The 27,011-nt window shown below is 40.4% G+C and overlaps 1 protein-coding gene across 3 annotated transcripts; it reads right to left on the bottom strand.

Annotated features, from left to right (window-relative positions):
* Nucleotides 1-1,109: 1,109 nt before the first annotated feature.
* REEP2 (receptor accessory protein 2) lies at nucleotides 1,110-25,626 on the bottom strand. Of its 3 annotated transcripts, XM_030459077.1 has the most exons (9): nucleotides 25,534-25,626; nucleotides 25,084-25,156; nucleotides 19,431-19,507; nucleotides 18,180-18,248; nucleotides 17,852-17,972; nucleotides 17,180-17,293; nucleotides 16,662-16,809; nucleotides 16,200-16,357; nucleotides 13,696-14,278 (listed from the first exon to the last, which is right to left on the bottom strand). In XM_030459077.1, exons 1-9 carry the CDS (start codon nucleotides 25,563-25,565, stop codon nucleotides 14,204-14,206), a joined length of 867 nt encoding a protein of 288 aa, XP_030314937.1. In that variant the 5' UTR covers nucleotides 25,566-25,626; the 3' UTR covers nucleotides 13,696-14,203. The 3 variants fall into 3 exon arrangements, with proteins under 3 accessions (XP_030314938.1, XP_030314937.1, XP_030314939.1); XM_030459078.1 differs by lacking the exon at nucleotides 18,180-18,248 and having other exon boundaries at nucleotides 1,110-14,278; XM_030459079.1 differs by lacking the exon at nucleotides 25,084-25,156 and having other exon boundaries at nucleotides 13,882-14,278; nucleotides 25,534-25,593.
* Nucleotides 25,627-27,011: the final 1,385 nt, after the last annotated feature.

The raw sequence follows: 27,011 nt of genomic DNA, 5'->3' as shown, positions 1-27,011 counted from the left end.
GAAGCCCTCTGTGACATTTCTATGGAATGTCTCTGTGCTCTTGGGATTGTTGATTCAGTGCAGAGCTGCTTGAAATTTCTACAAGTGAGCCCTCCTCACTTCTCAAATGGCTTCCTATTACCTGCTCGTCAAACTAAACTAAAAATTATTGTTTTGTGTTCAATAACAAGGGGAAGGCTTGAAATTTCAGAGCACAATGTATGAAGCTATAAATGTACACTATAAAAAGGAAGCTGCATTTTCAAGAGCAGTGTGAAACCTTATCTCCCATGTTTGTTTCATTTTTTTTCTGTAGTTGAAAAAAAAATGCCAAATTTTAAGGGGCATCCTCAGAAATACTCAAGCTAAAGAAGTATGTAATTTGGATCTCTGCAAGATCAATTTGATGAATTTTTTTCATTGCTTTGCTCATTTGATGAGAGATCAAGGAAAAGTTACGTTTAGAACAAGGCTAGTAACTGGCGAAAAAGACGTGTGAAAGAACCAGAAGTCTCAAAACAAGTATAAAAATAGACAAATTTTGGTTTTCACAGCACTGCAGAGTTTAGAGTAGCCTCACCACAAAGTAGATTGTATTCAATGTAAAAGACCCATTTCAGAAAAAAAATGCCTCTGCATACCTCAAGATGCAGCAACTGTGCCCATGGCCTACAGAGAGGAAGGCATAAAAATCTGTGTTCTTTACGCAAGTGATTCTGCTACAAGACACCCTTTGATTCACAGTAAAATAGAACAGGGACAAAGGCAAAAGAAATCACGGTACATTGTAGCCAAGCACCTTACAACGTTATTCCCACCTGAGCTGTTTTTAACACAGAAGTTACAACAGTGGAAGAGTCAAAAGCCCTGTGCACTCAATGCAGGCAAATAAAATAAACTGAAAGAATTTACTCCATGAGACAGGCCAGTAACACACAGACACTAAGGAAGACATGGTATTGACTTTCAGGCTTTAGTCACATAACAAGCACTCACTACATGAAAGAAGATGATTTCTGGGAATGCTGGGCTAATGCATTGTATGGATATTACATATGACACGAAATTATATACTTTCAGGCTCCTCAAAGGCAATTTCAGAAGGAAAGGAACAGAGCAATTTCATTAAGAACTTTTACCATGTTTAATTATATATCCAAATTTTTAATTTTCCAAGATAAGTTATGATGAGAAAGACCTACAAAGATAACAGAAGTGTAACTGAAAAGGAACTGAGTAGAATACTTCAAAACCTGATACACTTCAGAGTCATTCATAAATCATATAATAAATCTACAAATAATGCAAATTATGATGCATTGTTAAAGCTACTGAACATAAATATCAAAACCTAAGGAACATACAATACCTAGTATCTAAAGTCTGTTTGATTTGAGGGGTACAGGATGACATAATCAGAGGGGTAAAGGAAAATCATGGCAATAAATGATTAATAAAAAAAAAAGGAACAAGAAAGAAAAAAGCAATTTGAAAGGACTGTCTTCTAAGAAGAAATAATGTCTTTAATCTCCTGGAAAGAACTCTAGAAAACAAGATGCATTAAACAGTAAGAAACTGGTGGATCAACATTTGGTGTACATTATGTCAGCAAGAAAAATCATTGTATGATTTTCATTTGCCTAATTTCACATGCACAAGAGGTCATTCTACTGTTGAGGAGTCTACATTCATTACTAAACACTTCTGCACAAAAAAGGATTCAGGCAGAACACACAGAACTGAAATCATAGTGTACTTAGGAGGACATTTAAACATTTAGGTATGTAAAGTTTAGTGAAGTATCTATGTCCACAAATCAGAGATGCATCATTGAGATGCATGCACTATAGGAACAGCAGTGTTAAATCAGGATTAAATTAGTAACTTTAACTAAACAATGTATTCAATTACTTCTTTCTTATTCTGAGTAGTTCTAAACAGGCCAGAATTTTCTAGACTTCATGGTTTTAATTGTTTAACATCTTACTTTTAAGTCACTTGTTCAGGAGGGGTGTTTTCTTTGACCACAGCTGTACACATCTGTGTACACTGACTTAATTCAACCTATGTGTATTCCTCTTGGTCACTGGCTTAGTTGCGTCCACATGCTGACTAATAATGTCTTATTTCTCTGCTCCTGGCTTTTGCTATCTTGTTGCATGGAAATCTATCATAAATCCTGGGACGAGAGTTAAGTCACTTTCTGAAAATAATCCAAATTACTTTAGTGGGACCATCTCTCCTATTTCACTACTAAAATGTATAATTAGAGAATTCTGTAAAAATCAATTAAAGTTATGACTGCTTCTTTTCCAATCAGAGTACCACAGCATTTGCAGTCTTTTTTTACTATGATGATGATGGCAGAAGCTCCATAGCAACAGCATATTTGCATTCCTACTGGAACTACATTGCTCCTGTACTATCAGGAAAACTGATTTGATAGGTATTAGCATGGTTATTCAGTTTGTGTGCTGAAGAATTTATCCTTATATAAATAAATATATTAGTTCACTAATATACAAGCATGTGTAAAAGCTTTTTAGAGGGTTTAAAGAGATGTTCCCTGAAACGAATCACTTCTCTCACAGAATCTCTGATCCTTTTCATGTGCCCATTTCAAGAGTCTCTGCCCACTTAACACTGTCCAAGAAAAACTCTTCACGAAGTACTAACAAGCAAACCAAAAGAGACTGCATAAAAAGCAGCCAAAAGTCTGGGCACAGTTATATGAAATATAATGATTAATACACATTTTTAAGGCTAGAACCAGAATACCATGGATATACCACTGTACCCCTCATACTACCACTTACAGCCAGTAGACTAAGCGATGTGTTTCACTGATCACTGGCTGTATCACAGTCCACTAGAAAGAACATGAGGCTTGGTTTCACATGTTAAATCAAAGGTGGAAGCACAAATCCATCATTCTTAAGGCAATTCCTTTTTATTTTTGTTTTCATTTTGATCCCTGTCTTACGTAGTCAAATGATACTTATGATTTAGAAACATTTTAATGGTTTCTACATGCTAGAAAGAATACAAATCATCCCCCCTGCTACTGAAAAAAAAAAAAAAAAAAAAAAAAGCATACCCACTCAGGACAGGTTTTTGTACTCTCATTCCATGGGAAGTAAGGCTGATGAGAATTGCACATATCTCCTATTGAATGCACAGAATGCTTCCAAAGCCTGATGACTATCCATGTTATTCAATAACGACAGCTCTGGTGAGTCAGAATGCTCTCTGGTAGGATAAATTCTCCTTACCAGATAGTAATCTCTAGGATCCAAAATAATTATGTACATCTCATTTCTAGCAGACTAAGCTGCTTGCCAATCATCTCTAACATATCAGCTACAACTCAACAAATTCAGTGGTACTTTATATTTGAGCCTGCTAACCTGGGAGAAGAGGCTGAAATTGAAGAGTTGTCAGTGCTATAACCAATAGCCAAAAACAAACTCCAAACCTGTACAACTCATTCACTCCTCCTGTTATCATCCTGTGCAGGGCATGTGCTGTTGCATCATATTTGAGCGTTCATCCAATACATTAATATACACTTGTCCTCTGGGGAAACTGGGAATGTATAAAAACCATGGACCTATACAGAGAATAAAATAACCACATAGTATTTTTTGCGTATGTCCAGAACTACAGACAAAACACCTATTTACTACATAAATATTTTATCTTCTGACTGCTAAGGGTGGGAATGTCAAGTCTGAGATGGCTGAAAAGGCAGCAGCAGCAAATCTGCCTCCTTCATGAGGACATCCAGGGAGGCAGAATGCTGGCAGGCTTGACGTTCATGGCAATGGCAGAAAAAACTGACAGCAAGGAGGGAAAAGAGAAAACAAAGTGTCCTGAAGGCAAACTACACTTAGGGGGGGGAAAAAGAAATAAAAAAAGCTAGGCTGAATTTTGATGTCAAAAAAGTACTTCAGCTCAGTCAAAACCAGAGACTCGGTCCACAACTCCTGTTACTAAGTTCCAGCTAGAAATCAGAGTGCATCAGATAAAGCATTGAGTGCTACAAAAAACACTAAGCAGAAAGATGCCAGCAGAACCCTGCTAGCTGAATAATTCTTCTCTTATCCCAGTCACTACAAGTGCTAGTCCTGACTACCCACTTTACTCACCACCAGGGTGGGTGTAGGACCAACTGCTGATGATAACCACAAAAAATTCTTCTCACAGCCCATTTTTGTAGTGAAATGAGGCAACCAGGCGCTACTAATTGCCAGGTAGTGGGCATGAGCTTGTGTTAAGCCCACCTGTGCCTGATTAAGGCAGGCCCTAACTGCGCATGAGCAGGATTAGGGGGCCAATAAAAGGTGAGGCTTGAAGCACAGGCTCAACTCACTCTTGAGCAAGCCAGCAGAGGGGTTAGCTCTCGGAGCAATAGCACTGATCCAGGCTAGTCAACCCTGAGAGCTATAGGCTCAGAGCACTATTCGTGAGTTTCGGCTGGAACACCTGGTTGGACCTTGGAGCGTCGTACCCTAAGAGAGGTTCATCTTGCAACACATTTTTTTCTCACACCCTGTGACTGCAGTCTGCACCACAGGCTTTTCAGTAAGTGGGGTTCTTGCTACCTGTCCTTCAAGACTGCCACTATATCCTCACCAGTCTAAAATTTCATGCCTGGGTGTAACAGTTATGTAGCACTGACAGAACATCCGTGATTCTGCACATGTACTCAGATATTCACCATTCTCTAACTTCACATATAAAGTCTATCTACTCTCTGTCCTCCCCAGAATTATTTGCAGTTGCCATTTAGGGAGGTTTCCTACATGCGTAACAGTACTAGTGTTTGAATCTACACTTTAGATATGAACCCAAATCCTCAGTTAACATCTGGGAAGTGGACACAACCTAACCAAGAGACAAGAGCTAGGTGAGGAAACCAAACCAGGACAGCTCCGAGTTCTCAAAACTGGTCTTGATTTTTACATGGCAGAAATAGCAAGACTCTGTATTACTTCTTGTATCTTTATTTAACAATTAAGAGGGGGAAAGGAAGAATACTTAACATATAAGACAGACATGAAGAGAAATTAAATCAACTTAGGAACATAGTTTGAGAAGATAATAAAGCAGCAGCCTTTAAAGAAAAATAATCACAGGCACTAATCATAAGAAACAGGAGAGTAAAAAATAGGAGAAAACTATGTAAACTCTTATGCAAAGAACAAAGCACCATATCTGCAACTCATAAACATATAATCCTGACATATGGAGATTTCAGTACAAATTATCCAATACAGTTATCTATCTGTCAAAATAAACTGGAAGTAAAGAGTGAATAAATAACTTCTGGAACCTCTCTCCCCCACCCACATCAATAACTAAGCCTCTCTCAAAATAACCTTTGCCTAAAGATACCACCATACACTTGTGTTCAGTTTTCCCTGGAGCACCACTGAAAAGAGAGAGCCAGGTAAAACAGCAGCATTTGTAATATTCAAAATTTAGTCACTGAATTATGCTTTTTTTGTCCTGTTGGCTATTATCTTTAGCAAGTCAAAACAGCCTGAACAGAAACAACATAATCAGCTTTTCCAAATACCATCTAACCCAAACAGAAGAGCTGTATTTACAGGTTAATGATCCTCACACCTTGGAGGGGAACTTGGTCAGGAGAGTGGCTTCTAGCAAAAATGTCAAAATTACAGAAAAGGTAAATAAGGATTAGCTGCCACCCTGTGGAATGAAAGCACATCTGCATCAATAAAACCTTTTGTATCATACTCTGAGAAAAAAAAGAAGAAAAACAATGGGTGCTTTGAACTAGGAGAAAATAAATGAAAGCAAAAGAGCAAAATATCAAAGAGAAAATATATGATTTTCTTGAATAGTGTTCACAAAAAAAGAATGTAAAAAGATACCTATAAAGAGTCTGGGTAATGAAGCAAGCAAAACATAAGATTAGGATACCTAATAGTGCTTCTACATTTAAGTCACTATACTGCAGCAAGTGACTAAACTTTTACTGAATCTAAAAAGAACTAGGAAAAGAATTTAAACAACTCCCTCTCCCAAAAGCAGCCCAGTAAAGCAGACATTTAACATCACTGCACTTCAGAGCACAGATAAAAAAGATGTTAGTGTCAGGAAGAGGCTTTTCCAATGTGTATGTTAAGTCCAGACCGCCCACTGGTCAGCACATAGGCTGAGCAGCATCAGAGCCCAGAGACTGGAATATCTGAACCAGTTTGGTTTGGGCTGGCTTTTTCTGTTTTCTCCCTTTTCTAAGGTAATAGCTTTGGGCAGCACAGTGGTTCCAGTACCAGTTACTGTATTCCTGTAGCAAATACAAATACAGAACAGTCACAACAGCTGGCTTTTAAAAAATTAGCATTTAAATGCTATTTAGATTCTGTTTAAGATACTTGTTGCCCAAAATTAGAAAGCAATAGCAGCAATGCTGTAGTTTCAATTCAGTTGCTAGATTTCCTAGTAAGACCTAGAAAAACGAAAAAGCTTGGAAAATTCTGTAATGTGGCTTCAGCTAGAGTTCTATATCCATCACATTTTCTTATAAAAATGAAACTGAGTGTTGCCAGCAGAGAGCCTTTAACATTAGCTTTATGGTGGCAGAGACAGCCATTCACTAAATACAAGGCTTAGTTTTAAGAGCCCATTCCTACCTCCCTCAATAATATATTACTATAAATAGAACTCTTTCACTCTTTATTGTTTCCTATAATGCAACACATGCTTTGGGGGTTTCAACTATGACAGGGCAACCCACAAGTTTTAGCTGAAATTTAGCACTGGCCTGAAAGGACTATGTTGTTTATTTAACTCTATAATCGTACAAAAGAAAAACAGAACAGAAACATATAGATTTTTTGGTGTTATCAGCAAAGTTACTGAGGGTACACTCTGCTCCACCATCCTGATCACTAATGAAGATGTTAAACAGCACCAGATCCAGTACCAAGTCCTGGGGTGTGCTGCTAGCTGCTGGTGTTGCAGTTAAAACTTCCTGGGACTGACCACCATTCTCTGAGCCTGTCTGTTTAGTCAGGTTTTTTTATCCACCTCACTGTTCACTCATCCAGCCCATGCTTAATGAGCTTTTCTACAAAAATCTTATGTAAGACAATGTCAAAATCCCTTGTACCCACATGATCTTCCATGGTTAAGAAATAAAAAAAATCAGTGTTTTCTCCTGAAATGCTTGCACCATTAATTAGGTTGCTGTTTGGAAAAAAAAAGAAAGAGTAAAAAGAAAAAAAAAATTGAACCACTGTTCTTCAGAATGTCAACTCTGTTGCCATAGCCACAAATTACCATAGTAACCATTAGATACGTTTGTATTTTTAGATTAAAATTGCCTCTATTTTCACAGACTATAGATCCAATTGAAAAAACAACTCATTCTTACCAGGAAACACTGCAAAATTTGAAGGATGAATTTCAGGCAACCCTACTGAAGTACAGAAACACATAGAAATTTGTTGTTAACTGCAAAAGAGGCAGGGGGGGTTATAAATCACAAACCTCGCAATTTTAGAACTGCTTCCTTTAGCTAGAAAACTGTTTGAATGTACAAGAAAGAGCTTTAAGGAGTTATTCTCTAACACTATAGTCTCAGCAAGCCTCCCTGGAAAGTGGCTAAATTAGAAAGCCCAAAAGGCTTAAATGGAGTTTTTAGTCAGGGGTCAAGTGCAATATACCTTCATATTTCTCCATTACAGCCCTCTTCTCCTGCCCTTGCTCCTTTCTAAACAGGACTTGCACTCTCATACATAGGAAATATTGATGATCAACCTGTTGATCAATTGATTCAACTGTTATCAGACAAGTCTCTGCTCTCTCATTTTCAGTGAATGTGTATTATGCTTATACCCTCTGGTGGACAAAAAGCAATTCACAAATCTCCTGTACCTTTATATTAGCACTGTGGTAACCGAAATTTTGTAATGAATATGCTGAACCACAACCAAGCATTACTGTGTCTCTAATTTCTGCACTTCAAGGAAGGTCTTTTGCCTGGCAAGATCTCTCAGCTTCTCCATTTCCTTACCGGGCTTTCATTCAGTCAACATTGTCTCCTACACAGGTCAGCATGCCTGAATTTAGACACGAATTCAGTCACATGTCAAAATGAAATTTCATTAACCTCTATGTGATATTCAAAACATTTGAGAAATAATCTAACAGTGGGTTCCACAGTGAGCAGTCCAACTCAGTGCTCTCCCAAAAAGGCAGCAGCATGAATAGTTTGTATTCAATACTAGGTTTGATGATCAGGACAATTTACCTCCTAATTTTATAAAGTCACCAAAATTTTTCAAGTTGCTTTCTTTTTTGTTAAGTTAATAAGCATTACTTATCATAAAAACTTAGTTCCCCTGTGTGTAAAAATTGTATATGCTTGTCATCCAGCCTGATTCTCCCCAGGACTTACTGCAAAAAATATTATGAAATTCCCCATTGTTGCCAGTAAGTATAGCAATGCATTTCTGCTGCTGCCATCGATCTTTTAGATAGTCTCAGACAGTTATGTATTATGGAAGACTCAAAGCCTTGTTCCTTTAGAGCTCACTCACTTTTGCAGCCTTTCCACAAACATTAATCTTGATGTGATCTGGCTACATGCAGACAGAATGCTCTTGTCCAAAAGGTCAGCAGTAAGCCTATTTCCACTAGAATCTTCTGCAAAAAAAGGAAAACACATCAAACTATGCTATTAGCAATAGATGCTCAGGTTCCAACCGGGAATCCAGCCTTAAGCCTTGTATGAGTCACTATGTTTCTAGGTCATAGGATTAAATAATGGAAAAAAGGCAAAAATCCAGCTCTAAGAGACAGTATTAATGGAAGCAGACCCTTGCTTAATAAAAGAAAACATAAACAACATAATCGGGTCATGACAGGATAGAGTTGAGAAACAAAAAGGAAGTAATGGTTTGCCTGCAAGAGGTTTACAAAAAGTTTTTAGTTAAGAAGCAGCAAAGAGCTATATTTACTTGAAAAACTGCAGACAAAACACACCAGTTTTACACTGTTTCTTTTTACTTCACATTATGATTCCAGTTCTCATCAGAAACAGAGCACTGGCAGTTCTGGCATCAAGTTCTGGGATTCTACAGGTAGCTGTGAATATGAGCATAAGTCATCGAGCATTTGCTTCATCCAAAAATGTAGGCATTGTGGGGGAGAGGCAGTGATTTTCTGAGATGACTACATTCTCTGGAGCTCCCCAGCATAACACATCGACTACAAATGACACGAGAAACTAGGAATTCCTCTGGTCCTCCCTGCAGATCAGCTGCCTGCTGAGGTAAAATTCAAACTTCATTGTTCTGAAGTGATGAAAAGTTCAAGAATCTCAATGCACAAAGTTCAAGACCAGCTTAGAAAAGGAAGACACAGAATGGTGCTGTGAGATATCAGTCTCTAATCTGTAAAGCACAGAGTTTAAGTATTGCTTCAGGATCAGAAAGTCAGCAGTTATTTCCTGGACAGCTCTGCTGTACGCAGCCCACTTTCCACTCCAACTCTGTCTCACAGGACAGGTTCTTATCTGATCTGCAGGTTTTTTGTCTTTACCTACTGTTCAAACTGATTGCCCTCAAGTTATTCTGCACACCTCTTAAGATCTATTCTGAAACCTGTAGGCTTCTTAACAATACCTATAAATAGTGTAAGACTGAGTTATGTTTATCACATCTTGTAACAGTGCCAAATTCCACATGCAAGGTCTCCTAAGTAGCACTCCCCTCAGCAACATCCTCATATAGCATATGCTTTTCTGCACATACCAGCTCCCGAGTATTAAATTCGGTAGGGTCCAGACCACAAATTCCACAGAGGAACGCCTGTTCAACTGGCTCCAGATGGCCCTGCCTGAGCTTTAAAGTTGAACCAGATGATCCCTACAGGTCTCTTCCAATTCCAGTAACTGTGATTCTATGAGCTAGTATAGCTTCAGAATCCTTTGCTGGTTTTCCACAGATCTGACTTTATAGTCAGAAAACAGCACTACGAGATGCTTCAGACAGGAGGAACATTACAGATTCTTAGTGAGTAAAGTGAGAAAAAGTTACATATAGAGATGTGATGCAGCATCTCCCCAGCAAGAAGGAGAGTAATGTGACAATACAGTGACCCCATCACAAAGAAGGCTACGAATATTTCCCACCCCCCTAGATTTCTCACTTAGGCAATAAGCCACACATTCCAGCATTATGCAAGTCTAGAAGACAGACAGGAAAACAGCTCAGTTCAACAGCTTCTCTCAAGCATACAATGACAATTGACAGTTAACATGCAAGCTCCTTGATACAATACTATGTGCAGATCAGAGAACCAGCAGAGTATTCCACAGCTATCCCTCTTTCCCCCCCAAGGCACTGTATTTTCTGCTGATTAGGATGCCAAAGAACAACTAACAATTACTGGAAAGTCAGAGTTCTCTAGAAATTATGGTTTTCATGGCAGAAACAACTTGGCCGTATGTTGTGAGGGAGTCAAACTTACATACGTACAAAAAAAGAAAGCCCAGCACAATAAAAAGACCATGAATAGAACTCAGTCACTAAAACAAGGGAATATGTATCTTCCCCAGAACAAGCTTTGCAATTTTAACACCACCAGCATCCCCCTCTTTTTACTACACCTTCTACTTAACAAGAAAGTTAATCTAGTCTAAAAGAAATCAGTCATCCAGATTCTGAAACATTAAGGCTGGAGAATCAGAAACTTCATAAAGAACAATAAGAAATTAAGATGTTTTGTTCAAACGTGGAGTTTAAAACCTGACAGTAGTCTCCCTTATATATTTGTATTTCTTACCCACTGTGGAGGATATTGACAAGCAAGAAAACATGTTCCCCTTTTATACAGCAAATCATTAAGTTTCTCAGAAGGGAAACCACATTTCACTATTTTCTTCTCTAACAGTAGAACACAGAACTGACTCATAGTATTATGAAGAGTGGAGGTAAAACATTTCTTTCCAAAAGGCAGACACGGTTTCACTTTGTATCTCATGGTGCAGGTATTTGAGGATAATTTTTAGGCACAAAAAGTCTGACACACACGTACTGCTGACACCCCCCCACTCCTTGCAACTTCAGGTATCACTTTTTTGTACTGCATTTCTCTCTGTGTCCAGGCATGTTAGGATAGGAGTTCAAACACTTACTGAACCCAATGGGTTCTGCTGTTAGGTGAAGATTTAACCATTTGTTTATAGTTGTGCAACAAAGCCCATAGATGATATGAAAAGAAACTACATCCCAGCATTTCCTGCTGAAAACACTGAACAACAGCTGATAAAAGCATTTTACCAAAACAGCACATTCAGCATTCTCATTAACAAGAGAATTTCTGTGCAAGACCGTGTCATCCAATGCAGAACTATATCTAGAAACTCACTAGGAGGTCATGTGGCAGAACTGCAGAGGCTTTGATCAAACAGAGCACAATATAGCAGTCACGTTTGAATTGGAAGAAGAAAATAGCATCCATGCTAAGACATTGTACTTGCTCTGGGTAAATTCTGCTGCTTTGAATCTTCAGCTTTGTATCACACACTAGATAATAGTCCCTGACTCTACTCCAGACTCTTACAACCAGACGACATCCCCCTGTGCAACAGAAGTCAGAATAAGACTGACCCTTATTTATCCACAGGCTAATGACATCAAGTATCAATGTCAAGTAGAAGATACTTAACACAGGAAGCTCAGGAAGACAAAAATGGTAAATCCAAATGCCAAAATGAAGTCTTCAGAAATTCCTCCTATGCTTCAAAGCAGGAAGTTACTGAAATGAAGTGATGATAGACAACATTCTGGAAAGTTACTGTATGAAACTGAGTAATCTGAGACTATCACAATACATGCATAAGGAAAGGGCATAAAAATCAGCACAAGGGGAGACTAACCAGTCCTCAAGGTCCAAACCAAGACCCTCACAATGATTTACATAAATAATTTCCTATGGGAATTTTTAGTAAAAACATAAAATATTCAAGAAAAATGGTCACAGAGATACTTGGTATATAGAGAATAATGCTTCTGCCATATTCAGTACAGTAAAATCTAGGACTGCAATTCCTCAGAACTGAATCTTCCACAAAATCAGTGAAGATCTTTGCCTCTGCTATGGAGAGATGAACTTCTTTTGGAAACAGAAAGCACTCCTGCTTCAGGACATGCCTGTCCACATACTAGTGAGACAAGTATACAGTGTTTCCAAAAAAACTATGACGAACAAAAATGTGGCGTTTTGGTTTTTTTTATGAAATACAAAACTCAAAGCTAATTCAAGAATTTCCTGCTGTCTTCTGGATAAGGCCTTGTTGATGATTTAAAACACACTTCTGACAAAATGTATGTTTTCTGACATGCCCCATAAAGACTTCAATTTTTAAAAGCTACAAATAAAAGTAAAACCAACTTAGTCAGTTTCACAAAGTAACTAGTTATTTGTAGCAATTTGCCAATAGGACAATGGGAAACAAGAAAAAACTCAGTTCTAACTTTCAACTTTACAAACTTTTGAAGGCCTATTCCTTAGAACAGAAATATTTGTGGAATGTTACTTGCAGAAGTGCATACATCATCAACAGCAAATTACACAGTGCAGAAAAATCAACAAATTTCAGAAACATGACAACAAAAGACATGGGCAAACACAAATACCTGCACCTAGAGTTAAGACTGGTCCTCAGTAGGAAAGGAGAAGTCAGGTTCCCTTGGTAACTAGTTCCAGTAAGACCATCAAGTATTCTTTCAGATAACCATGTCTGTAACATTGCTCTGCCATCAGAGGTCTAAATAACAACCCCACTCATCTCACAAATTCTCAAAGACTCTGCTTGCATGTGTACGGGTGTTATCTCCCTCTAACAATGTTCAATAGATGAGAGTGAATCCAGCTTGGCTTGGCATGATGCATTTTTCTCTTCGGTACTGCAATTTCACTCCCATGATAGATACATTCAGTATAGATTCTGCCCCAAGAGTTACATATTGCTCAAGTCTCGGGACACTGAAAACCATGGCCCATGGTCAGACAGGAAATCTGTGCAAGTGTTGCATTAGAATAAAGCAAGAGGACTGAAAAACCATAGGTTCGTGCACTACTCCCTACTTTTTATCCCCCATAAATGGAGCTGTGGAATCAGCAAAATTGCTGTATCAGCTACTTATTAGTCCTCATGCCCTGAAGACTGGATCTCCTACATCTAAGATAAGGACTTCTGAAATTCTCAGGTATGCCCACAGACTATAATGAGCCAGACTGACCCTAGTCATCAGCTAGAATGAAAGAATTTGACCACACTAACAAGCATCACAGGAGTTCAATTGATAAGAAGCAAAGCAGCAATCTCCCTGCCAGCCTTTCCTTATGCATGGGCCTCGCCTCACTCTGATGCTCTCAAAGGAATCAAAATGAACAGCAGACTTGAAATAAAATTGAAGCGGTTTCAAAGGAGTCAAAATCTTATGGATGCCCAATTTTACTTCTCAATAGTTACTGCTTACAGCTGTCTCTATCTACTCCACCACACGTGCATGTAACAGCACATTTTCTTCATTAGTCAGTTTTTCAATTCTCTCTCCTCATCTTCCAGAAACAAACCCAATCTCTTCCAGTACTAGTAATGGGAATCTAATGTACTCCTCCCATGAGCTAGTCCTTTACATTCAAAAGCACTCAGCATACACCATTTCGGTCACCTTCTCAAAAGGAATGGACATGACAGATAAGAGTCCATTTGTAAGGAGGATGAATCATGGTGGGCACTTCTTAACAACACACAACTGCAGAAGAATGCCCAGAGCAAGATAAGACATTTTGGAAAGCCATCCACCTCTGTGGAACTCCAGTGTCTAACATTTTTCCAGCTTCTTGTGGATTGGATGTCTCTAACCCTAGTCAATTCTTCCAACAAAGATTCTCCCCAGCAAGGGTTGTACACTGGGAATTCCAAAGCAACAGGCTATGTACAGACATATCAGCATTCCCTCCAACAGAGATATGAGAAAGGAGAAAATTCTGGAGGATGCATACCCTCTGCTACACTTTCTGAATCCCAGTCTCCCCCTTGCTTTGGAATGAGCTCTACACAAAGCAGTATCTGTTATGTACATGAATCGCAGCTCCTTTCCTTTGGGGAGTTCCCCCTCAAGAGTAACAGGCAAATCCTGGGACAGAGACAGGTGCTGGGGAGGGGGAGGTCTCTTTAGGATGACTCAACAGAAGCAAGAGCGCCTGCAGCTTTCTTCTTAGGGCGGGCTTTCACACTCCTTGCTGGAGGCTGAGGGGAAAGAAAGAGAGACATTTTAGTTTAGCTTTCTTTAACACCTAAATGTCTAACAGAAAGATAAAAGAACAGAGTGAAAACAGGACAGAAAAACTACAACACAATGCCCCTGATCATGTCATCTGTTGCTTCAATAAGTATGTTTAACCACTCCATTTGGTTTTGGTTAGTAAAACAATCACCCTGAGCAACCAGGAGAGGAAGATATTCTAGAACAGGACAAGTGCGATAACAAACTCAAAGTCAGATGTTTAAACAAAAGATTGGACATAGCAACATTCACATAAAACCATTGCCCTAACTTTGCTGCTTCTTAACTGCCATCCTAAATGCTGTTCTCTGAAAGATGTGGAAACATCTTGAACTAGTTTGCACACTTTCCTCCAGTGTCTTTCATTCTAGATATTGCCAAGAAGAGTGCATTTATGATTCACAATGCAATCAGCCCATCTAGGCAACCTCAGAGACCTCAAAGACTTCCTACAATTTCTACATCTGAACCGAAGATCCAAACAGATCAAGCACTAACCCCAATACACCTGCAAAGGGCTTTATTGGAATTTCTGTATTCACAATAAACAAAGAAGAGCCATTACTGTCTTTTCACAATTTCACTTTAAAAATTCCTCACTAGGAAGCTTGAAATCAAACTTTGTTCCTCTTGTTTCCCTGCTCCTGTATAATATGCTAGAGAAGAAAGCAGAGCTGTCAATTCAGAAGTAAGCCTTGGGAACTTAAAAAAGATCCAGTCTGATTTTTAACGCATCTTCGGACATACATGTCCATCCCTGGAGATATTCAAAAGCCATGTGGACTTGGTCCCTGGGAAACCAGCTCTAGCTGGCATTATCTTAGCAGTGAAGTTGTACCAGATGATCTCCAGAGGTCCCATCCAGTCTCAACTACTCTGTGACTGTTACAAACAGTACTTAATCAAGCGCAAAGGTGTCCTGCACACTGCAAATTCAGGTTAACAGTATGACTTAAAACAATGCCCTAAGCTATTTTTTTTCTCCATGTTATTTAACATTCAGCCTGAAAAGCTCAACAATGTGAGCCAGTCATATAATACCCTTTACCTTAAATGAAAATCAGAAAATAAAATTAGGAGTCCAAGTTGAACCAAGCAAGTAGGACCCCAATTTCACAAAAAGGAAGCAGCATTTTGTCACATACAGATCAAACCACAAGAAGCTTTCAAGTAAGAGTCAAAACCTAGAGAGCAGCACATCAAAAAGCATATTCTACAAAACACACAAACAGCTGAAAAAAAAATAGTGCTATAAAATGGTACTTGGAAACAAATGCATTGATTTTATGTATGGTTTGCTTTAATAGCAAGCATACAGGCAACCCATGTCCCAGCTGAATATCTGTAAATATCTTGGATCATCATATGGTTGTGTGGTGGGTACAGCTCAACAATGACTAGTTACTCAAACTTCAAGACAAAACCCCTGAGTGGGAAGACGCAGGGGGGGATGAGGAATGATGTTGAAGGGGAAACTACCCATATCTAAAGTCCGGGAAGATCTAAGCAGGTACAGAACCATTGCATTTTGGATGAGGAGAAAGTGACTGTCCCAGGGATAATGTCACAGTAGTACTATCTACTTAAACCATAACGTACAGGAGAGAGGATATAGACAACAAAATGGTAAAAATACCCTAAAAAATGAATGAAAGCAAAGCTTGGTCCTGGCTTATCACAGAAGCTTACACACATGATAAAAACACAAAAGCTATAGACTAGAATAGTAAGTCCTCTGATGTGCAACTCAACTAGCATAGACTCTGTTCAACATAGTTGATGTTTAAAGCATCTTTGAAATGCACCAAGATTGTGAAGACCAGGGCTTCCAACAAACCTCAAAAATCAATGTCTGTGCTGGAAATAATTGACACACCAGCTCACCTCAGCTTTCATCATCTTCTTAGGAGCTTTGACACTCTGGGTGCGCTTAGGAAGTTTGTCTACTGCATCTTCATCTGATGGGTCCGTTCTAGTCTCTGATGGGGTTCCATTAGATCTCTGTGTCACACTGCTCTCCTCTCCTGAGGAGTAACAGGAAGCTATGGAAGAAGAGAGAAAGTTTTAGCAAAGACTTTTGAAAACCCACATAAAGTCTAGAAAGGCCCATTCTGAAGGGCCACATAAAAGGGAGATGTCAACAATCCTTATGAAAGATAATCCAAAAAGCACAGATGTGTTAGTAGATGGGAGAGAACTAGGAAAAACAACACAACTTCTGGATAATTTTGAATCTTGAAGTCTTTCTGAGACACAACTGCATGAGAAGTCCAGCAAACCCTTCCCTCCACTCCTAACTCGCTGTATGAGGCCTCACTCAATGGCCCCACAGAGGTGTTTCTGTACCTGAATCCTCAATGGTTTCAAGGAGACTCGCACCAGATGGGTGCAGCTGTGGCTCATGGCTTCGCATATGCACAGTATCTTCATCTCGGATTAGAGTGAGATCCTGCATGCTGAAACTTCGCAGTTTCTCAGACAGAACTCCCTGGCCCTAAGAGGATGTAAAAATCAGGATGAAGGGCAGTTCACCTTCACTAAGATCATCTCACATGGGATCATTCAGAAGAGAAAAGGTGCCCCATTCCCCACACTAGGGTACTCTGAAAAAAAACAGAGAAGGGAAAAGAAAAACAAGCTCCCAAAACCAACAGGGAAGAAGTTAAAGCAAAATCCATTTCACTCTCCCTCCACTTTTCCTAAGTCAAAGTATGGGATTAACTGCAAGAAAAAAATGGAGGAAAGGAAAAGGAGACTGGTGCCAACAAGTACCAGCACCCCTAACAGACCCGTAGCACTAACTGCTGGCACACAAAACTAAATTGATAGGGAATTCCTGAATATTACAGAAGGTGTCAAATTACCTTTGCAGCTGCAGTAACTGCTGCATTGGCAGCAAGGTTTAACCCTCTCTTCCCAACTCGCATCATGGTTTCATAGCTCTTGTCACGAGCCTGAGTTATGTACTCATCGATTTCCTAGGAAGGTAATGTGGAACGCAGCATTTAACAATTTGTTACCAACAAAGTGTCCCCACCATCACCCTTAAAAACCCGAAGTTCATCTGGACACTTTTTTTCCAGGCTACCAGCATCAGCTGTCATTGATTATGTAACTGCAGTTTCTCTGCTACTTACAGAAAGCTTGCAAACGCACCTTTTACTGAAAGTGTGCTATCTCCAAATCGTAACAACTGAAACAAAGCAATTGCTTATATTGGCAATGTGAAAAAACCCAGCAAGGCTACAAAACATGCTGTTTCCATCATGTCTCAAAGAGCTTAACTACTGACAGTGACGATAAGGGCTGATGACACCGGGTTAGCCAAACAAGCTTTCTAAGCATTAGGCAAACTACTGGCTACATGACAATTTTAAGCAAGCTGCAGTATGACATCGTTGTCAGAGACAGAATCATTCTACATCCACCAGTGTCAGCACAAGCATGATTCATGCATTTCATATTTTATTGCTGCATAACTGGATTAGAAGTCACTCAGTTCCCAGACAAGTCAGAATCTTCTAACAAGCAAGTACCTTCTCCTTATTGGAGAGCGTTGGGTGCACAAACTTCCTGTAGAGGACACTGGAGCCCTTGGTGTAAGGGGAGAGCAGCCAAATCACAAATGCAATTTTCAGCTCGAAATAAAAGGGAAACCTGAGAGAAAGAGGGAAGGGAAAAAAAAAAAGAGAGAGAGAGAGAAAGATGGAGAACTGGAATCAAGATCAGTACAGAGACAGATGAAGATAACTGGTAGAAAGCAGCATAGACAGAGAGAGCAAAGGCAAGACAAAGGTTCAGAAACAGAAAAATCCATATATCGAGTCAGAATAGCAGAACCCTCCTTGGAATCCTAGGACATACCTTCTTCGAGTTTCATTTAGTCTTTCATCCATAGCCATGAAAACTCCATAAACAGGGCATCTCTCAGCCCTGCAAACACACCAAATTACAATCTGATAGCTACTCTCCTAATTCTCAAGTTTGTTCAGAGTATCCACTGCATGCTAATATTACATTAGTTTCTCTTTCATTTTCCAAAGTTTTCAACTATGTATCTCAATAAATCTCAAGCTCCTGCAAAGGCTGGTGGCTCAGTTTCTGAAACTTCCAGTAAATACTGCTCAGACACAAAAAGATGATCAGTGTAAATGAAAAAGAGCAGGCAGTATGCAAGTCTTCCATCTCTAACCCTTTACCAATACTCTCTGGGAAGATACAGAAACAAGAGAATGCAAACTTTCTGCCCATCTCTATTAATAGTAAGAGACTTCTGTTTTCAATGGTCCATTTAAAATAAGTAAACAACCCAAAGCTCTTGCACTTTTCAGATCTTTGCTTGTCAAAGCTCATGCAGAAAAAGGCAAAAGTGATGGGAGCTATTGTAAGCCATGCGCAGCCATTTCACGTTTCTTTAAAAGATGCAGTTCTTGATTAGTATTTATTTCAGAGAAGTATGCAAAACTCAAACCCTAAAGCAATGAAGAAACAGAACACAGCCTGTTACAAATGTTCACCTGAAGATACATAAAAATTTGTCATTTTTGGGGGTCTCCATATTGCCAAGCATGATACACAGCACTGAAAGGACTAGGAACCTGCTTTCCCCAATACCACTCCACCCCAACTGGTGGTAGGTAATTTCTTCACGTAAAACAGCACTCAAGAGCACAGACCTGCATATGATCTGCTCCTTCACACAACTGGCTTGCAAAACAAAACAGGGCCCATCTTCTACTACCTTTTTACTAAAGTGTCTTTTAGACCATTTCTCAGACTTCACCAGTTCACATTAATAACTTCACAAAAATATTTTATATTATGAACAGATACAGATCCTCAAACAGACACTGTGTATTTATCCGGTTTGCAAGTACAGGAGATGAAACAGTAAATAGTTAAACGCCTGCTCATAGTATCTACAAACCTGCAGACTCCTCATGGGGATTGAAAACTTAAAAGAGACAGATTATTCTTAGCATTCTAACACTACTCCACCCTCTCTAAAACAGAAAAAAAATAAAACAACCAAACAAAAAAGACCAACAAAAAAAAAGCACCAAAGCAACAACCACCACCAACAAAAAAAGCCAACCATGGCACCAAGGAACTCACCAAGAAAGAACAATGTCTGTGAGTGTTTCTGCGGTGGTGAAAAAGGCAAACACAATCCAGTACATCATCCACTTCACCTGCAAGAGAGCAGTCACTCAGTAGACATCCACCAGGACCCAGAAAAAAGTGAAACGTTTTCTCAGGAAAAATGTCTCATCATCTTCACACATTAAGATGAAATTAACAAGAAGCATATATAATCACTAATGGAGAGGGTTACACACCGAATGGTACGTAATAGTTTGGGAAAACATGTAGGATTAGTGTGCTCTAAATAGATAAATGCAAACATATACAGTGATGAGTGCACGTCCTGGGTCAATGTCACAATGCAAGTGTGGAAGCCACAAATAAGCTATCTAAAAAAAAGAGTAAGCAGTTCACTAAATTACAGTCTTTCATAGACCATGATTATTGTAAGAAATGTATATACATATACACAAAAGTTTAGTTTTAACTGTAGCTCAATACTTTCTTGATTTAAAATTTTTTCTTGGATAGGCAACCCAAACCAACAGTATTTTTCTCTGACTCATTAATAAGTATTCCTTGCTTTAATCATTACTGACAAAATCTATGAGCATTTTTCTTTTCTTTTTAAATAAAGTGAGAAAGGTAAGAAAGCAAAGAACATGTCACATCAACTTTACCTTCTTGTTTAAGGTCCTGAGCATAATTTACAAAGTGTCTTACGGCACATCTGTACACCTATCTTCTATCTCCTTACTTCCTCATGTTTTTCTCTGCAGCAGTAAGGACTTCTTTCAAACTAAACATAAAATAATCCCTTCCTAACACATACACACACCCTGATGCTTTACTAACAACTCTCTCAGCTACAGGCCAGTCATCCCTGATGAGGAATTAGCTGAATTACAGAAACTGCTTGCCCAAGAACTTCAAGAGCAGAGAAGTTATTATCTTATACAGGTAACTGCCAGTTTTCTATCCTGTTAACAAGTAAAATTAAGTGTAAGTACCTCATAAATAGAAAGAAGAGGTCACCTTAAATCAACCTAACAGCTAGTGTTCTAAAAGTGTTGTCATAAAGAATGGGAAAGCAGAATTAACTGAATCAAGGGAATTCCATATATTGAATCCACACATTAATCCATATAATAAATTACATTAATAGTTTAACGACAGTCTTTGTTACATAAAATGAAGTTACAAAAGAAGGTATTTCCCCAAACTTGAATGTGTTGGAAAATCTGGTGATCTGTCCTTGAAAGGCTTGCAAAACCTTTTTAAAAAATCTAACGGTTATGCTGCCTCTAACCCCTCTAACATAATGGATGGTTCTGAAGACAGTGGTTAGTAGCCCAAATTGTTCTCATTTCATTGTGCAATTTTTTTCACAACAGAAAGAATCAAAACTTGCATTTTACGTCAGTCTCCTGACTTTTTTTTCTCCTTATATCAATAAGTGTGAACAGAACCTGGTGCCATTTGCTTGACTTCTACAGCAACTCTGAAATGAATGGTTAATTCTTCAATACAGCAACATAAATCAGCTCCTGTATGGAAGTGTGAATAATGACATGTCAAAGGTGGCAAACAGGGATCCCATTGGGCAAGAGACTTTAGAGAAGCTACGTATCAGTAAATCTTACTTCAGTGAAGGTAATAACAATGACAGTAATTAGGAGATACATATAACATAATGAGAAATATGTTTGGGGTTTTTTTGTGGAAAAAATTAATCTCACAAATGAAGCAGAATTCTTTGATGGTTTCAATAAGCTCTTAATATAATGCTGCCCTTAAAAAGGGAGAGTGTATGGACTTTCTACAAAGTTTCAAACAGGCCTAAATAAATACTCAGAGAAGCCAAACTGTCAAGGGTAAAAAGGGATTCTTGAGGATTACCAACTGGTTGAAAGAGAGAAAACAAAGGATAAAAATAATGGCCATTTTTCACAATGAGAAAAGTTACCAGTGGAATCCCACAGGAATCAGAGCTGAGATCTGTGGTGCTCATCTTCATGAAAGATCTGGAAAAGGTTGCAAATAAGATGACAAAATGACCAGAAGATATTTTCCTATCCAGGGGATTAGGTATGAGTTGATGAAAGAACTGTGAAAAGGTTCTATACTGACTGATCTCCAGTTGACTTTTTGCTGCTTAATGTCATTGAATACAAAGTAACGAACTTACACTCCATGCTTTTTCTTGGTGAAAACTATTATGATCACATAAATCAGCTCATGCCACTCAGGAGTGGTCACTGCAGGCAGCCTCATGAAACCATAAGCTCAGTGCTCATAAGACACCTTCATTCTCATAACAGAATTCAGAAGACAAACTGAGAAGAAACAGAACACATTGCTTTGATGCTGTTTAAATATGTGTTCACACCTTTGACACTGGACACAGGTCTCCTGCCCTCTGTCAGCTCACGCCATTCTTCCCCACTATGTTCCACAGTCAGCCAGAAAGAAATACAGCTCTTAAATAAACTAGAACGCCTCAATTTATAACTCTGGAAGTCCCTGAAGTGCAGATGACCAGAAACCAGAGCAGAAATAAGTGCAGAAGAATCACTGGGTTTTTTTCCTTATGAGATTTGTAATCCGCATGTAAAGAACCCTGCATGGAGACCTCCTAGGCTGCTCTGCAGCAAGCCTATGTCACCTTTGCAAATCCCCCCTTGTCCAAATCCTCATTAGCCTCTCCAAAGCGACTGCAGGAGAGGAAGGAGACAGACGGGGTCTGCATATGGCCTATGATCTGGTAGAGATAAGGACTGGAGAGTGAGGTGGGTGGAGGTCTGCGCCAGCTGTTTAACCTGATATGTCTCAACCACACTTACTAAGTGAAACAGGCTTAAAATATGAGGGGCTGGATTGGTGGGCTTGGGGAGTTTGACCAACATCAACCCTCCCCTGTTGGTTGGCTCAACGCTTGGATCCAGGACTGGTGATTTTCTCTCTCTTTTGCCCTCTTTCCTGTTCTGTCTCTGAACTGAATAGAAGACCTGCAACCTCCTGCTGATAATGGGCAGCTGACTGACTTACGCTAATTACAGCTCTTCTCCTGGGGAGTAAAGATGGAAAAAGCTTCCCCGTACCTTGGCCCAACAAAGGAGCAGTGAATAATTTGCCTGGAATAGCAGGAATTTGGCAGTGTATAACCAACACTGAAATTTCCAAGTCCTCCACCGACCCACCATCCTGCATCAGGCGCTGTCCAGAATCAGAACACCATCTTGAATCCTTGCTGGACACCTCTGGACACGTGGTGGTGATTTTCTCAAACTTTCCAATTTTTTTTCTTGCTTGCTTGCTTGCTTACTCTTTTCTCTCCCATCTCTTTCTATCTCTTTCTCTCTTTTCCTTCTATCTTCTTTGCCTCGCAACATATCTGCCATACCTTCATGGGCTTATATCACTTTACTTGTATTAATTGCCAAATAAAACTTTATGCTTCCACCTGACCCTTGGTGGTTGGACTCTGTTCTCGTGGATCTAAACATTTCAAATTACTTTTGAACCATAACATTTTGCGTTGTCAGCAGAATAAGAACCTGTGGATTGAAACACCACATATTTATTACAAATACCTTCAAAAACTGTAGGCCAAACTAGGCTATTTTTTTTTCCCCAGTCCATTAAAAAGTAGTCAGGCCTTTGCTGCTCAAGCTGATGACCACCACTTTCAACAAACTGCACATAGTCTCCCCAAGTTGCACCAAGAACCTAAATAAATTCAGTAAATGCAAAAACATAGTTGGAATAGTGATTTGACCAAAACTGGAGATGGCATGTAAAAATAAATATGCTAATTTTAAAATACTGTGAGCTACCAGAATCAGTTTGTCATAGCTGCCTAAAGACTCCCCACTAATTTGTATCATGGTGGGAGAGAAGAGTAAGTTAGCACTGTACTCTGATGCAACTGATGGACTCTTTGTGGCAGCTTGGTGTGTGTCAACTCAGCCTTCAATGAACGCTGTATTTTTCCACATCAGTCCCAGTAGAGTGATAACCAGGTGATTAGTTGATAATGTGGTTAAGACAACCTTCTGATACTCCAGTACTGTACCTCATTTTTCACCATAAGTCTTTTAGTGATTTAGGTGACATGTACCAAAGGAATATCAGATCAATACCATGTTTACATTCTGCAGGGAAAGACAATGTTTATGTACCTAATAACTAACCTATCCACAGAAAATAAGCAGGTTTTCACTGTAAAGTATGCTTGCAAATTCAAAGGCTCCATATTTATGCATGCTATATGCTGCTTTAAAAATTTGGGTTTCTTTGTTTTTCCTCCAAAGGTCTCAACAAAATAATTTAAGACTGAAATCTGAGTTGGCCTTTAAGTTAACACAGATGCTGTAACTGGAATGCAGAAACACTCTGTGACAGACATAGATGAACTAGAATAAAATTCTGGTTAAAAAAACCCATGCATTTCAAAAACAAATGAAGGTCATAGGCAATTAGAAGGCAAGAGGAGACGAAGGTCAGAGAATACAACACTAATTCAATATTATGATTTCATACATAATTTCAAAGATTGCTATAAAGTCACAAGATTATGCAGTTATTCAGATAGTTCTCTTGTGCTTTCTTTACAGTTTCTAATATTATAAAGAAAACCCTTGAAAACTTAGTAGTGATCATCATATTTTTACCGTATTTCTAATATTCACTCAAAACATTGTATTAGTTATCAACACATCCTGAATATTCATATTTCAATTTCTCTGCCAAAAACCAATGTTAAAAAAACAAATCACAAAACTAAAAAACAAAACACCTCAACCAGATGTAAAGCTGCTCATTGTAAGCGAGACTCTCAACTTTGCTAGCATCTCCTTCAAAAGCCAGTGGGCTGAATTTTAAGCCAACATACAGAAAATCAGTAGCCAATTCTAGAGGACTGAAGCATCATGAAACAAAAAGGATTATATCCTGCAATATTTATTGTTGCTGTGTCACTTTGTAAGAGCAAACAGAGCTAGATGGATATAGAGTCTGACTGCATCACAAAGCAATACCGACAAATTACATCCTATTCATCCATGCTATCCATCTCCACTAGGTTAACCCTTGCTCTAGATAAATGGAAACCCATACCACCCATAAGCCAAACAGCTCGTCTATACGGACCAACTTCGACCACCCCCTTCTGTAAGATGACACATCATAACACTGAGAAAGCATTTGGCGTAAGAGGAAACGATTCCAGAAAGCAAGGAGGATGAACACTGACCAACAGAACACACTGATCGCAAGCAGGGCTGAGATGATGGCACAAACCAAGCAAAATTACTCAGCCGTGAGAAAAGAAAACAATAATACTGAAAAAGGAATAAAAGGACACAGAGTAAGAAGCTAGAGGAAATAACTTGTCCTGGACTTTCAGATGCTTCCAGACTGCAGTGTTTCCCCCGCTTTCCCTTCCTCATTCAGCATCTCCTGAGAAAAAAGCAGCCCACGTTCACGGCATGAAACCTCTCACTGTAGCGAGAGCCCTCCCCCGGCAACTTCTCCGGAGCCTGCCGCGGCTGCTGCTCAGCGGCCTGGCCGAACCAAGGGCCTCGCGGAGCCGGAGCCCCGGCCCCAGGACAGGCACGGCGCTTGCGGGGCAGCCGCGAGGGACTGAGCGGTCGCTGCGTCGGGACGGCGGACCCGTACTCACATATTCCTTCACGTTTTTCGTCTTCACGGCCTTGTACGAGGAGTACGCGGGGTAGAGGGTGCCGAAGATCAGCCTGCCAGAGGAACAGACCCCTCAGCGCTTCGCGGCGTCCCGCGCTGCCTGCTGCCTCCTGCCTCCGCCCGCTGCCGCGGCAGCTCCCCAGGGGGACGCCGGCCCTCCTAGACCGCCCCAGGCGGGGTCTCGGCCGCCTCCACCGCGCCACCACCCTTCGGCCGCGGCAGCCTGCGCAGACCCGCCGGTATGCGGCAGCCTGCGAGACACCCCCCCCTCGCCCTGCAGCCGCACCCTCCCACCCCGAGGCGCGGGGTCCCGCGAGGCAGCACCTGCGGCCCCTCTCCGAGCGGCAGCCGCGTCCCCCGGGGCGCCCCTGTCAGAACAGGGCCCTGGGCGGCGGCCTACGCATCCCTCCCCGCGGCCCACCGCACTCACACCACGAGGCGGGAGATGATCCAGGACACCATGGCGGCGCCGGGCGGCGGCGGCTCTGAAAGGGCAGGGCCCTGCACCAGGCGCAGCCCCGCCCCGGGCACTGGAAAGGCGGAGCCGACGCGGCGCGGGGAGGGTGCGGCAGCGCGACCCGAGCATCGTGCCCTGCGACACTGCGGAGCGACACACGGCTCGGGCCGCGCTGCACCAGGCAAGTGCCCGACGGCAGCGGCGGCCCCCGCAGCGAGGCGGTACTCCCGGCAAGGTTCGGAGAGGGAGGGAGCCCGCCTGCGGGCCTTGCCAACCCTAACCTCCCGGGAAGTGGGGAGGGGGCCTCCGGGAAAGATGGCAGGAACAGAGTAGCGTGCGCCATGGAGGAAAATTACAGACGAGAAAGCGCTGAGTTAAAATCTCGGGTGCTTCGGCCGAGAGCAAGAGACCACAGCAGAAGCCCTCTCTACGGCGTCCCGGACGACAGCGATTAAATGCTGCAGACCAACACATTAGGTTTATAGCATTTCAAAGTCCCACAGCTCCCAGTTTCATCAAAAACTGTGGAAAACAAAGTGAACACTGATAGAGAGCTCAGGGTTATCAAACTAAAGGGATGAGGGGTGGTAGTTTACAGGGTATTTCAGTGTTGCCTGGTGCCGTTGATCGTCAGACATTTAAGCTGAGAGGCCAGGGATTGCTTCACTACACAGACAAGGTGGAACAGTGGGAAGAAAATGGGAAATGCCCTTGTTATATACACATATAATATACAGTATATAGTTCTGTTTAACAACTCACCAAGGACTACAGTTAACCCTCCTCCCTCAGCCAGTGCCAGAGTTAATTAGTGGGCCCCTTTTGTGCCTCTCAAGTAGCCTTTATGTAAAATGCTACCCTCTTGACAAGCCCCAGTACACAGATTCTGAATCACACTAAGATGACCATTATGTAAGCAACTTTTTAATTAAAATAAACAAATAATTTCTTATTAAACTATTGTGGTTCTTCAGCTATCCAAACAAAAGCAAACCCTGAAGAAAGGCACTATGGCAAAGTCTCATTACTTTTCATAAAAGGTTGTTTGGCAAGTAAAGAGACCAGAGAAAGAGTCAGGGTGTAAACAAAGAGCTGCTGGGGAAGAATTTTCTCATGAATGCATGAACTTTAGTATAATGAGCAATGATGAAAACCACAAAACATTAGCAACTTTCCAGTACATGTAAAATCTGAACAACAAAAATATCTCTACAGAAAGTAACAAAGAATTCTTTGTAATAGTCTACTTTTGGATATGAATGAGTACAAAATGATTGCGTAAGGGCCTGCACAATTCACTCCACCGATGGCATAACTGACCTACAAATAGGATGAAAGGAATCTGCTCTCACACATCCAAGTAACTCAAACACACACAGCCTTCACTGGAATAAATCTATTTCCAACTGCATCAGTTTTGTGTCAGAGATCAGCATGGCGACAGCTCTGGT

Source organism: Calypte anna, chromosome 13 (assembly GCF_003957555.1).
Source record: "Calypte anna isolate BGI_N300 chromosome 13, bCalAnn1_v1.p, whole genome shotgun sequence".
Taxonomy (NCBI): Eukaryota; Metazoa; Chordata; class Aves; order Apodiformes; family Trochilidae; genus Calypte; species Calypte anna.
Note: the sequence above shows the minus strand (reverse complement) of the source record. Positions and strands in the feature narration are given on the sequence as shown.

Excerpts from the sequence above, each read along its gene's own strand:
- REEP2 (XM_030459077.1), bottom strand. The coding sequence starts at position 25,565 with ATGGTGTCCTGGATCATCTCCCGCCTCGTGGT. Across the intron at positions 17,294-17,851 it reads CGCTCTCCAATAAGGAGAAG|GAAATCGATGAGTACATAAC; the intron begins GTACTTGCTTGT and ends TTACCTTCCTAG. Across the intron at positions 16,358-16,661 it reads TGAAACCATTGAGGATTCAG|CTTCCTGTTACTCCTCAGGA; the intron begins GTACAGAAACAC and ends CTTCTTCCATAG.